Raw genomic sequence first — 14,758 nt, forward strand, 5'->3', positions numbered from 1 at the left:
GGAGCAGTATGAGTTCAATGCATGCAATGGGTTTCACATTCAACAAAAATTCATTCCATGCACATTAGCACAAAAACTTCCTCCAGGGATCCTTTTTAGAATTCATGGAAATAAATATTTGTCTGATCAATATAATGGCAGGCAGCTTTTCATTACACTCACCTGAACATCAACTGTTGCAGTAATTAAGGGAAGAAACCAACAGCTAGGGTAATTTGCTCCAAGAGGGATAGGTGGGTAATTTGATAGATTTTCTGGGAATGGGAAAAGGATGGAGAGAAATCTGGTGCCAGAATTAGCCAAAGAGTCCACAATTTAATGTCTGCTGTTATTTCGTAGTAGCAGTAGTCATTATGTGAAGCAGGTCATTAGTACCATTAGAGATGGATGGGTAATATGGTGAAGGTTGGATTTTTAGGGATTAAGAGAAGGGTTGGGAGAAACCTGGTATTAGCCTACTCATCATGAAAGGTGCCCAGGGGTTCACAATTTTGCATCTGACAATAGTGTACTCCACTTGAAGTACTCTCCACATGTCACCCACTTAGAGATTGGGACACCTCTGAAAATTTCTGGAATTCGAATGCTGGTCCTTCCTTATGATGAGAAGCCAGTACACTAGTCATTGCATCAACCCAATCCTGATATGCATAACACTCATGAGTGTTGTTTGACAACACTCACCAGTAATTACATGCTTTTAAAGCCTAATAAAACTATTATACCTTCTCATCATTCTTCCGACAAAAACCTCCCACCCCCCCTCTTCCTCTAATTCCTTTCCACCTGGATATAAGGATAAGATGGCACTTGTACTCATCCTGTAAAAGTACTTGTACATTTCCACATTCTGGAGGACTCATTGTTTCTTAACCAAATTGCAGCTGATTCATGAGCGAGTGAATGATAATGGAGAAAACTTGTTGAGTGTGCAGGGGTTCAGGAAAGTGAAATGAAGCAAAAGGATTAACCTCTCTTGTATCACTCTTGATAGACAGGGGGAATTTCAATGGATTTTCCTTTATTCCGGTTTATATCAAGCAAGTAAAACTTCCCTCATTGGATTTTTGTTGGCATCATCAAATTATGAACAACATTCTTCTGTTTGACTTTCTCAGGGAAATAACCATCTTCAGTTATGCCCTAATTTTTACACTATGTCTTTCCTTAATCAGCTATTCCCATATTTTTAAAAATTTCCCAACAAACATTACATCTCTTCAGTGCTTGGAATCTGATTTTGTTCTTATTTCATATTTTGGTGGATTATTCCTTATCCCTATATGTGCCACTTGTATCACCAAAGTCAGTCCAACTGTAATATCTGTTTTTTTCCCAACCCTCAACTCACATTAGATTAACTGATAGGTATTAACTGATATAATAAATAAAAGGAGCATTAATCTCACCTTGAATTCCTGATTCTTATACCATACTCCCATTTCCTACATCCACCTTGCAACTTTAGAACATATTTGACTTTCTTACCCATTTTCCCCAAATTATTGAAGACTTGAAAGCATTTCTCGGCTTTGCTCTGGTTTGTTGAACCAAGTGGCCACCCTGATAATGTGCTACTCAAATAAGGAAATAGTACTCCCTACGTGAACATACCACTGCCTCAAATTCAAAATCATGATTAAATGCAACAATTTTAAAGAGTAAAAATCATTCATTTTAATTCTCAAGGCAAATGATTTTTACACTGAAATTGTTGCATTTCAATGAGCACTGGCAGATTACTCCATTAAAATTAACTTTCATGGTATCTCCCACAGTTTCTTTGAACTTATCAGAGTGAAATTTTATTTTCTCCTTTCCTAAGAAGTATATGAACCTCACTTTATTATAACTGACGATATATCCATATGCTTTCATCTACATTCAATACATTTCCAAGAGAGAGTATCTAAATAAAATCGTAATAAGATAGAAACTACCGAGATCTGATTTTCTGCTAAAAAGGTATACACTCAATTATAATATCTTATTATTATTGAGGTATATATTAAAAGATATATATTCAATTACAAAAGGAAAATAAACCAAAAATAAAGTCAATTTCCACAATGTAAAACAAGCTTTCTATAACGCATAAAAAAATTGTCAAAATTCAGATTCATATACAATATGTGAAATCTCAGAGTCAGCTTCATATGTGTATTAATGTAGGGACTATCAATGTCACATTAGATATACAATTATTAAATACTTTTGAGAGAAAAATAAATTGCTTTTTACCAATGGTCAATAAAATTATCAAAAAGAAATAATTATTTATTTTTTCTAACCACAGAGTTAAAAAAATCACATATGAATAAATATTTGCCTTAATCAGAGTCATCATCAATAATTACAATTTTCCTCTTCTTTATAGTGGGAGTCACTTCTTCATCAGATGATACAATTATTTCATCACTGGGTTTCACTTTAGAGCATTGACTTTTTGTTTCTGATTTTGGCTTAGGATTAGTATGAACATTAGCAACTGCCAAAGATGTAGAAGCAACATTTTTTTGGGAATTACGTTCTGACGATTTAGTAGAAGAAATTTCTTTGGAGGGAGTAGCAGTTGAATCTTCCTTGATAATTTTCTTTCCAGGAAACTCCATCATGATTTGATGGCCTTCTGTTAAAGCTTCTACAGCCTTTGGACCTAAATGGAATGAAAGAGTTACAAGAAATATTTTTTAATCACCTTAATCTGCATATTGGTGTTACAAATTTAAATTGAGAAGTTTTAAATTTTTGTTTACTTTCATTTGGGAAAAACCACAGTTATGAATTATCTGTGATCAACACGGAATTTCAATTGAAAGGCTCAATGATAACACATGAAAAAAAGACATAATCAGGCAAGTTAGTATGAAATCAACTACCAATGAAAATAAGACCTAGCTATTTGTGAGCATGAAATAACTGCTTCCTCTTCAAACAGAGGAAATATTGAGTACTTAAATGATTTGCCTAGATGTGTAATTTCATTAAAAGAGTATCTTCAAATGAATAAGTACAATATTTTGTGATTTCTCAGGAGAAATAGAGAAAGACTTTATATCTTATGTAGGCGAACTAATGATTAGCGAAATAAAAAACAATCCAAAAATATATTTTATTGCTACAATAATCGATGAAGCTATGTACATGAGCACAAAAGCTCATTTGTCAACAGTTCTCCGGCATGTTACCAAAGATGATACAGTTGCAAAACCTTTTGCACTTTTGAAACATCAGCTCAGACCAGAGAGTTGAAGGACTTAGGTCCACAGATAAATTAATCAGCCAAACATATGAGCAGCTGTGATGTTAGGGGAACACAGAAGGATTAATGGTAAAATTATGTGAACACTATGAACATGTTCCATTCACACACTACTAATAAATTATAGACTGTTCTTTCACAATATTCCTGTCCAATCAAAACAGTGTACACATTTATTATTTATGTTTCTTGCTGGTTTCAATAGCTTTTTTAGCAGATCAAAGAAAGAACCCAGGATTAGAATATCAATACGAGATACAGGTTTCCATCCCTAGCTTCAACAATATGGAAAATTAATAGATGGTCATTGGAAACAATAAGTGAGCATAAAAGAATGCCAGTGAATGAAAATTGTTTCTGAAAATTAAATCACTGAATCAGATCACGAAACTCCTGTTTTTACTCCAGGATTATTTGTTTTTTGAAGGATTTCGGCTCTTTTTCTCTCGGTGTTTAGTGCTGTGGCCCCTGATTCTGATATTTAATTTTAAAAATACAGGAAAAATTATGGGAATTGTGTCCTGCAATAAACAAATAACATTGAACCCCTTATTAAGAAATTATGGATGGAATTCCAAGGGTTCTGGGAGAGCATGGACCAGTTATCTCCACTGAAATCAACTCTATGAAAAAGAATAAGAGTAAATTTAATCTCAGGAGAGGATAGAGAAAATCCTAGAGACATTTGATTAGGAAAATTATGGTTGTTAAAAGTAAGAATTCCTCTGATAGGTACAGTGGAATTCCAAAGCAGCATTTTTTGAGCCCTTTAGTTCAAGTACAGTTTCAACAATTTGAAGTGTCTTTTAATGAATTGGTCTCTACAATAAAAAATAAACATTAAATTATAAACAGTGTTCCTGGGAAAAATCCAAAGGAGACAGGAAAGATAGATGCAGTGTATTTTTATTGGGGATAGGATGTTAAAAGACTGTTATAGAGGGGAGAATCCTATGCAAGCAAAGAAGGGGAAGGCAAAAAATAGGCATTTTGGATGGATTAAATGGAGTTAAAAAGAATGAAGAATTGAGGAAGGGTTTGTTTAAGTGTTGGGCAGCAAGTTGAATCTTTTTAGGCAAGGATTAGATATGTAGTGGTGTTCAGGCTTTGTCCATCCAAAACCTACTCAATAATTCAACAATAACAATGTGAACTTTCCAACAAGTCAAATGATACTTAGTTGACTTGGAACTAATTTGTAAAAAAAACCAACATCACTAATTTCTTCAGTGAAAAAGTTATCTATCATGTGCAAATTACATTTATTCATCATATAAAAAAGGGTATAATAATTAGAGCAGAAACTTCAAACCCATTATTTCCCATTGAGTGTTATGCAGTCATTCTAGCCAAAAGATTTTCTAAACATTAAAGTTATATATATAGTATATATACACAGATTATTCCAAAAAGGTAAAGGCTATATCACGTGAGGACTACAAAACAATAAGTTTGATTTCCCACGCAGCTAAAGAGGTTCTCAGAATCAGCAACAAAAGGTTGGAAAGCAGGGCAAACTATCACTTCAGGAATTACCAGTTAGGGTTTAGGAAGGAGAGAGGCATGTGCGATGACATTGCAGGTATGATATCACTAATCAAGAGAATAGAATACAATCAGGACGTATTTGCCTGTTTCGTAAATTCCGACAGATAGAGTGAATTGGGATAAACTAATGAAAATATTGAGAAAATAGGAATAGATTGGAGGGACAGAAGGCTAATCCGCAAGCTGTACATGTCTCAGACTGCCCAGGCTCAAGTGGGGGACAAAGAGACGGGATGGGCAGTATTAGGAAAAGGTGTAAGGCAGGGTTGTCCATTATCATGGGTGCTGTGCAACGTGTATGTGGAGGAAATGATTAAAGAGGCATGGGAAGAACTGGAGGTAGGAAAGAAATTTGGAGGGGAATTTGTAAAATCAGTTAGGTTTGTTGATGACCAAGCTCTAATTTGTAAGTAAGACCAGGGGTTGCAAGTATTGCTTAATGAATTGGAAATTCAGTGCAACAGATATGGGAAGAGAATCTATATTATTAAAACAAAGGTTATGCGATTTTACAGAAAATAAAAGGCTTAGCTAAACATTAAAATAGAAGGGCAAAAACTAGAGCAGGTAGAACAGTTTACGTATCTCAGAAGTGTTTTGGACCAACACAGTCAAAGTAGAAGGGACGTAAGGAAAAGAATTGCATAAGGCAAAGAGGCTTTCACAAGGAGGAGGGAGTTGATGATAGGGACGTTGAGTAAGGATGTTAAGAAAAGGTTCGTCAAAACTTTGATATGGAGCAGAGTTACGTACGGTGCGGAAATGTGGTCACAGAAGCAGGAGGTTATATGTAGAATGGAGGCTTTTGAAATGTGGGTGTGAAGAAGAATAGATATGGTGAAATGCACTGAAAGGAAAACAAATGAAGAAGTACTAGGATGGTGGGCAAGGAGAGGGTTTTCTTGGGAAAAATGAGAAGGAGGTAGGAAAAATGGTTGACGGACGTATTGGTCGGCAGTGGGATGCTGAAGACTGTAATAGAGGGGAAAATGTTAGGCAAACGAGGAAAGGGCAGGAACAGGATAGGGTTGTTGGACAGGATGAAGGGAGGAAAGAAGTATACAGAGATGAAGAGGGGCCTGTTTTAGAGCAGAATGCTGGGTTGCGTTTGGTTAGGAGAAATAAAATATTTATTTTGTAGTTGAGTCCATCCAAATCCTACCTTAACCGGTAAACCTAATAAAAAAATACATAGATTGACAATAAATTCGTTTAAATAACAGAAAAATCAAGAGAACACACCTCTTTTAATGTAACTAATTGTACTATAAGCTGTGAAGTGGAAGTCCTCTTGAAAATATCCCTCCATAAGAAGGTATGCCACTATTGCCTCAGCTTGTTCTCGAGGTATAGCCGGTGGTGAAACTCCTTTAAGGCGAAGATTTGTAGCTCCTTTTCCCAGCCAAGCATCCACTAACTTTTGTGCTGGAAATTTTACAATATTACAAACATATACTTCATCATTTTTTCTTTACTATGAATGAAACCATAAACACAGTTATCAACCAGAAGGTGGGTTTGATAAATGAGGCATAGTTCACTCATTACTAAGCCGACTAGTATTTCACCCATCAATTTTATATTATCGCAACTATTTATACTACAGTAAACACCATTATATTCAGCACTAGCACCCAGTTTTGCCATTCAACATAAAAATAGTCTGGACAACCTTCAGGTTAGGTTAAGAAAGACATAAAGTGATGGGCTAAAATTTCTAGATATGTTGCCCAACTCGAGTAGTAAAGCTAGGCACAGTGATCTTACTATGGTTCAATATAAGTGATTGGTTGATCAAACTTAATAACTAATTGATTGGTGCTCATAGATTTGTACAAATTTGTTTTTAATACGTGATTATCCTTTTTACATTTTTAATTCATTTATTTTACTTAAATAGTACTGTAAAAACATAAATATATTCAAGTGTCTTGAAAAAAAGATGGACATAGTAGAATATGTGACTTGCCTGTAACTTTTACATCCAAACCAGCAGCATTGGAAATTACTTTATACAGTGTTCGGCAATAAGAAGCAATATTTACTTTACGAGGAATGCAAGGAGCAAGACAATGATCACACATTTTGTTGCAATCAGTACTCTCCCACTGCTCTCCAAAGTGAGATGCTATGATGCTTCGCCGACATCTATTGCAAGGAGAGAACATGAATTAAATTATTACCATAATTTTTGGCTTTGCCAAATGACTAATTGTTCAAACATTTTGTAAAAACCTGCTAACATCCAAAGAGTAATCCACCATGCCATAAAGATTTTCAATTCCAGTTTGCTGAGTAAAAACCATTGTGCTCAGGCGAAATACATCAGCCAATCGGTAAAACACAATGCAGTCAGCTGGAAGGCCATCTCTTCCTGCCCTGCCACTTTCCTAAAGGAAATAAATGAGAACTCATTCCTTAAAGACTTACAAACTGCATTGTAAAGGTGATATTAGAAAGTTATTCATAACTATCTTGAGAATTCATTCATAAAACATAAAAACTTTTGATTGCAAGATTATGCATAGTTTGCTTGAAGGAATAAGTATTAATATATCAGAGAAGAATCCATCATGAGTGATAATTTCTGAAACCTTGAACAGCAGCAAACAATAAGTATTCATATTTTTTTATATAACTATATCCAATCATATTATTTTGCACAGACAACATCTCCCTATAATCCATTTTTCTTAACAAAAGTTTAACTGGAACTTCAGTCTATTTTTGGGCCCATATGGAGAATTATAATGAAAAAATAATTATTAATATGAATAAACAACCCTCAGTTATAGACATGTCGTTGATTCTTATGCTACAAGCTTATGTAGCAAAAAACTATTCCATTTTGTTTTCTCCTTCTGCCCCTCTGTCCCTCCTGTAAATGAAAGGTAGGGAAGAAAGAGGACTTCAGCTATGCATGGAGGACTGAGTTTACTAAGCTTTACTTGAATGAATACAATAGGGAGTCAAAACATGGGACATCTCTTAGGGTATTGACCATCCAAAAATAATCCCCAAATGGTAATTCCTGTCACTAATTCTACATGTCTCTTTTAATGTGAATTCAACAACCTGGCAGCACCCTCTCAGATTTTGTTCAAACCAACCAACCATTTGTTTTCAAATTTTCAATACCAACTCATGTCCAACCAAAACCAGCATGAAACCCAGGGTTTCCAGTATGAGCAGCTAGCATGATCCCTGAGGACACCTCTAGGCACCCTCAGCTTCACCAAAACAGTGTCATTTTTTGAGGAACCTATCTACTCGAGAAACCATACGTGGCACACCAGAAAGGAACTGGCCACCCTACCCTGATGTGAGAATTTCACATGCTAAATTTATTTGTAAGTAGGTTTTATTTTGGTATCGTGTAAAATGTTGTTTCATCATAGAACAAAAAACATTTACACCACTAAATGTAAAGATTCTTAAAAACCAACAACATAGGTGAACTTCCTAATGACCCCATGTCAAAATTCTAGAGAAAATTTCAGCAATCAATCTCCTCATGCTAAGTGATTTTCCATCCAAAAGAAATGCAAACAATCAATCTGCTTGTACTCAGTGATTTTCCTTCCAAGTGGATAGTTCAAATTAAGCCAAATGAACCCCCTTTTGTGACAATTTATGTCTCCTGAAGATCCACAAACCTACCATTCCCATATGACCTGTTGAGTCAAATGTGTCAGCTCCCAATCACCTATTAGTTCATAGAGTGAACATATTATTATGTCATTTTTCAAAGTTCTCCCTGACATTTGGAGTCAAGAACTCAAGTGATCTCATAAATATAATATCTCAAAAAGTGCACCCTTATGCCATTCAATGTGTGTGATCTGTTCACCAGTATATCTGTAGCAGAATCAGTGAATCTAACCCTGATATTAATGAATTCATTTGCTTTCTTCAAGTGTGCGCAAACCAAAATTACTTTTACTTAAAATTGCAGTTACATATGAAAGATTGAGTTCACTTTGTTCTTCTTGAATGAATATCATAGAGAGTTCTTCTTTATCCATTGGTATAGTTATTGGTTTCTCATTGTTTAATAAAAATATTCAATTTTCCTTGAAACATTCATTTGGAATAATTGAAATCTGAATTCAGTGGCAGGTATATAATTGGAGGTTAGTAAACATTTATAGTTAGTAAACACAAATATTTTCCTCCTAAAAGAGTTAACTAACCTTTTTTTATTTAGGTAGCATTGACACCTAATGGATTCAGCTAGGAGCCATTGTGTCCTTGGTTCAATTCTATGTCATTTTTTTGGACATTGCTGGCTAAAACCAATCAATGTGATTTTCTGAGTGCCCATTTTCTCTTGAAAATCAAGATGACACAGGGAATAAAACTAGTTCCCTATCTTGAATGGTTGAACTTCACATGCTATAGTACTTCCTCATGAAGGCCATCAGGTTGAAATCTTTTAAGACAATTTTCAAGCATACTCAAAGGAGTTGAAAAATCTCAATGCTGTATGCCGTCCGAATAAGTAAATTTTCAAATAATGTTGCAAAACATAATACCACTAATAATGTCAACTCATAGTTGTGAACATAAAGTGTACTGGCATAAATTAATAGCATAATGTCATTTCTACCAATCAATAATACCTATTACTTAAACATTAAACCACATAAATAACAGTTTACTCAAATGCAACTCATTTTCTATAACAATTCAATAACACATAACATCTGCATATGAGTGTGGTAAATTGGAACACTCCTACCACCTAGGGGTATGTAATGGAGTTAATTTACCTTTAATACGCAATATGAAATCTGACCCTATGAATAATTGATGAAATTTGTAAACTTGAAACATACCTGGTAAAAGTTTTCCATAGACTTGGAGATGGAGTGATGAATAACAAACCGTACATCTGGCTTATCTATGCCGAGCCCAAATGCAATGGTGGCCACCACAGCCTAAAATAAAACAAATATATTTCCAATGAATTCTAAAATTAGTACCACAAGCATTTCAGCTTCCCCCTTTTCAAACTTAATTCAAAGAGAAAAAATGTTGCATGGCTTCAAATTCGAGTTTAACATTACATAACTCCAATTTTTCAAGATCTTCAAAACTCTAATGTTACATTTGGTTAAACAGATTTTTAATTCATGCAATACACCATCAACTAAAAATGCTATGAAGAATTTTTTTGACTAAAGTCATCACTTTTTACATCAAATGTTTCATTAATTTCAATTAATTATTCTTTTCAATTTAACATAGATCTTAATGAAGTTATCAGGCAAGACCATGCTTTTACTATGAGGTGCAATGCTTTGCAAAATTTATAAAATCAATTTTGTTTCCAATACTTTGAACACAATATAGACTTAATTCTTTTAACAATGGATAGTATGAAAAAAGTTCCAATAAATATGCACATAATGAATTGACAAGAAAAATGCCTTGGCTTACGAACAATGAATCTTTTGATTTTTAGTCAAATGAAAGGAGTATTCACATTAAAATAGATGATATGATTCAGATACACACTTTAATCTAGTAACCTATGATGGCATAATTACTTGATATTCTCCTGAAATCCATTTTTTATGCACTTTAGACCGTAACTCTGCATCAAGAGTGGCATGGTAACAGCCTAAACGGAGGCCCCGCGACCTAAGTTCCATCATTAATTCCTCTGTATCTTTTATTGAGGTGGTATACACAATCCCAGATTTCCCTTGATAGCGGTTTTTCAGCAACTTCTCTAGCTCATCAATGCACTCTTTCTGGGAGGAAGGCTTTGGGCGTACCTGTAAAAGCACACTACTCATAAGAAAAACACTATATTTCCTACTTTGTGATGAGATAAAATTTAAAATATTAACAGAGAACAACAAAGAAATAAAAATGAAATAAGGCTTTTCAATTTACTAATATTTTTGAACTTTTAGGAATTTAATTTAGGTTTTCAAATACCTTTAAATAAATTAGTAAGTATGGTAGACTTCCAATAAAACAGTACAGTACAACTTGCCGGCAATTGGTTTGTGAATTCAGTTCTCTAAAGATACATGATATATTTACACATATGATATTTGCTGATTGATTATAAAAATTTGAAAGTGTCTCCCAAACTTAATCACTCAGTTTTGATCACATTTTAAGCAAACATGCCCCAAACAATATCAAACTTGAAGCAGAATCTAAGAATTCTAAATAAAAACTAAAAGAGATCATGAAAAAAGATAAAATTGTAATACTTCAATGTGATATCTCAATGTTTGTTAAGGAAATAACTTAACAGAGAATATGAGAGAAAAATTCAATGATAGGATCAATCAGAGAAAAGAATATCCAAGAGGCTAAATCAATCTATTTAACAAAATTTTGAACAAAAAACTAATACCAAACGGGTGGCTAAGAGGAATTATATGTTATCATTTAGAAAGAACAAAAAATTCATCCTTAGGTTATGGACTATGGTTTAGGAACAAGGAGTGAACACAGTGATCAAGTAAATTGATTGATTTGTTCATTGAGAGAGGGCAATTGAGTTCTGCAGTAGAAATGGTTTAATCCCAATGTAAACTTGAGTAAAACACCAAATTAGTCATTGGTATATGTAAAAAATGCCCAGGGATTCAGGGATAAATGGTCCTTCAATAACTGCTTAGAAAATGAAGACAGAATGGAGGTAGAAAGCCTGTAGAGATAAATTGGACTGAGCGGGGTTAATTGTTTGTAATGATGTAAATCATTAGTAAAATTTAGATTGAGCTAGGAAGAGTAGCAATTTTTAGTACCTGGGTTGATAAAAAGCTTGGCTTAACAGTAGCCTACTGATAATCATAACGATTCATTGTAAAATTATTTTGGCATGAGGCAAAAATATGGCTTTATACTATGGAAAACTGAATCAATGATGAGAGCAAGTTCATGAGAACACTATTTTGGCCCACAGCAAGATTGGTCCAGGATCAACAAATAAACCTGCGGGCAAGTCAAGTTCAGAGAATTGACCACAGAAGTGTAATGTTAAAGACAATGAGAAACTACCATATTTTTCTTCCTAGTATCTGTATTCTTGCACTCACAATTATGAATAGATGTTGTTCCATTAAATAAATTATTCAGCAGGGAAAACAATTAGAACTCTACGTGCAGAACTACTGGGATGGGAACACGAGTCCAAGCAATAAAATAATTTCCACCCAAATCTCTTCCAGTACCTCATTCATGACTATGCTGGGTTATCACATTACCCCAGGATTGTTTTTCTTTTGCAATGTCCTGGAAATTATATTTCCTCCTTTTATAGCACTTTCATATTTACCTGCCTATGATATTTCTCCATATCCTCACACCTGGTCATTAGATTATGTTTCCTTGGCCCTATTGGTTTCTTGACTAAATAAACTATTCAGTCCTCTGTATATCTTCTCCCCATTCCCATGTTAGCAATATTCCATTTCTTTATCTCCTCCATCATTCTAACCATCTCTCCTGAGATCTATGACTTCTTAATTCTCTTAGTGTTTACTATTCCAATAGTTTTCTCTGCTGATTTTAAGATCTGCCCACTTTTCCTCAACAGTTCCCACCCTTTTGTTCACCCTCAGCTTTTAATCCAGTGATTCTTAATATTTATGCATAAAAAATAAATGTATAAAAATACAAAGTGTTATTATCATCATGACTTTGTAAGTCAAATCCTAGATCATGAATAACAAAATGTAGGTGGAAGAATAAAGTGCTTATTTTTCAGTGCGAATTGCTTCCACAAAATATGCCTCCAAATATCCAATTCATACTTATATAACGATCCAAAACAAATAATAGGAAGAATAAATGCAAATGGAGTAATAATCGCTAAAAAAGTGACATCCATAAAAGCCCTCATGCATATGCATTTGCAATCACATTTAAAACCCTAATAAAATTCTATGCATTTTACTGAAATTATTGTATGCAAAATTTACCTCATAGAAAAGATTTGGCCTATTAAATGATGCCTTAAGCACCAAACAACCTTGAATGCCTAATATTTTTTGCACATCAATTGTAACTTTAGTAGTTGACGTAGCAGTTAATCCAATGATTGGAATGTCATTAAAAATGGACTTAAGCACCCCCAGGAAATTATAATCTGCAATATAATACAACAAAACACATTAGAAGGAACCTTTGATTCAGCATTATTACCTCATTCAGTCAGGTAAATATACCTTATAACATTTCAACTAACCTGGTCGGAAATCATGGCCCCAGTGGGAGCAGCAATGTACCTCATCTATTGCAACTCTGAAAAGGCGGCCCATTTCATACGCTTTCTGCAACTTTGCCATAAACCTCTTACTTTTGGCAAGCTTTTCTGGAGTAACATACAAAAGACGGAGACTTGAAAACTTGTCAACCATGGCCTATAAAAACAAAACATTATTTCTAAGTACATAACTGAAACAATGATGAATAAATGATTTTAGTATTTATATTATGCATTACAAATAACAGATCAATTAATAAAAAATATTTCACCATTATTTTCCAGCCATTAGACAAGGAGGAAGAGGGAAGGTCAAGGCAGTCATATTCATTAAATGGACCACAAATACATCACCCTTGCTTATACAGCATGAAATGCAATAGCTAGGAGAGCATCATCAATTCTTTTCAATTTTTTCATTGAAGTGTTGAAACTTTAGCTGAAATGTTTTCAGTGACTAATATTTCAATGTTGCCCTAAGTGAGTATTTCTTTCAAAAAACTTTTCTTTCGAAATACCAATGTTTAGAGTTATCAAGGGAGGTTAAACCTTACTGATAAGGCGCATTATCTTTAAATGCATATAAGAATTTCCAGGTCATGATATTATTCACCAAACAACACACCTTTTGTATTGAAAATGATTCCTCTTTAGGGGAATTGGCAGACAAAATTGCAGCAGATACTCCAAGTTTTTTCAAAGCCAAGAGCTGGTCCTCCATCAAAGAAACTAATGGTGAAACAACTAGCGTGAAACCTGTTAACATAAAATGCACCATAAAGTTATTTAACAATCAAATAAAAATAGCACAATGGCATTTGCATAGGTACTTCATCGTCTTGATTAGCTAAAGTACCAAACCTTCAGTCTTCACTTAACCTTTTCCAAGTAATGCCGGTAGTTGATAGCAAAGACTTTTACCTCCTCCTGTAGGCATTATCAAAATAACATCTTCGCCAGACATACAAGCGTTTATGGTAGGAAGTTGGAATGGTCTAAATTCATCAATTTTGAAAACATTTTTAAGGATTTCTTTTGCCTTTCCATACCATGGGAAATCTAAATAGAAGTATTCATAGGGTCAAGAAAATTAAATAAAACGTCGGAGTTTTATTCTATTTGTACCCAAGTTTTTGATTGAAAAACACGGCACAACAAATTAATAGTCACATACCGGTTGAGTCCCAGTTACGACTTGATAGTTTCTCGCTCTTTTTTAGGAGAGCTATATCCTCCAATTTTTCTTTTCGTTTTAATAAATATTCTTTTCTTTCATTTAAAGTGACTAGCTTCGACAAAATACTTTTAAGTTCTATTTCAATCTTTTTCAGCTCAGCCTCTTCATCATCTTAAAGAAAATCGTAAAAGGTATAATGGAAATCGACAACGAACCCTATATAATAAATTTCGACATAACGAAAGCAAACCTTCATTCTTATGATTTTCTTTTGAAGTCATTTCAACGCCCCTTAAACAAAAATACAGAAATGGAAAGTTGATTTAAAATGGGGTTAATCCTTCATTGCATATACGCTGGGCGAGATGAACTCCGTCTCGTCTCTTTACCTGGCCAGACTAAATGCACAATCCAAGGATGTGAGAAATCTACTGTTTTTCCGGGGTCATCGAATAAAAAGTTAATGTTTTCCCATAGTGTCTCATATTTTACCATTTGATAAAGTGTCAAAACATATTAGGGTAAAACATAAGAA

The 14,758-nt window shown here is 34.1% G+C and overlaps 1 protein-coding gene across 2 annotated transcripts; it reads right to left on the reverse strand.

Moving 5' to 3' along the window:
- Positions 1–2,264: 2,264 nt before the first annotated feature.
- On the reverse strand, positions 2,265–14,739 carry LOC139690285 (ATP-dependent DNA helicase Q1-like). Of its 2 annotated transcripts, XM_071587645.1 has the most exons (13): positions 14,613–14,739; positions 14,474–14,514; positions 14,221–14,394; positions 13,926–14,105; positions 13,672–13,802; positions 13,029–13,203; positions 12,763–12,929; positions 10,363–10,593; positions 9,649–9,750; positions 7,046–7,200; positions 6,780–6,958; positions 6,053–6,235; positions 2,265–2,656 (listed from the first exon to the last, which is right to left on the reverse strand). In XM_071587645.1, the coding sequence occupies exons 2-13, from the start codon at positions 14,502–14,504 to the stop codon at positions 2,331–2,333; spliced, it is 2,034 nt and encodes a 677-aa protein (XP_071443746.1). In that variant the 5' UTR covers positions 14,505–14,514; positions 14,613–14,739; the 3' UTR covers positions 2,265–2,330. The 2 variants fall into 2 exon arrangements, with proteins under 2 accessions (XP_071443746.1, XP_071443745.1); XM_071587644.1 differs by having other exon boundaries at positions 14,474–14,739.
- Between the last annotated feature and the right edge of the window lie 19 nt (positions 14,740–14,758).

The sequence above is a fragment of the Hetaerina americana genome, unplaced genomic scaffold (assembly GCF_022747635.1).
Source record: "Hetaerina americana unplaced genomic scaffold, ioHetAmer1.1.p SCAF_3, whole genome shotgun sequence".
Taxonomy (NCBI): Eukaryota; Metazoa; Arthropoda; class Insecta; order Odonata; family Calopterygidae; genus Hetaerina; species Hetaerina americana.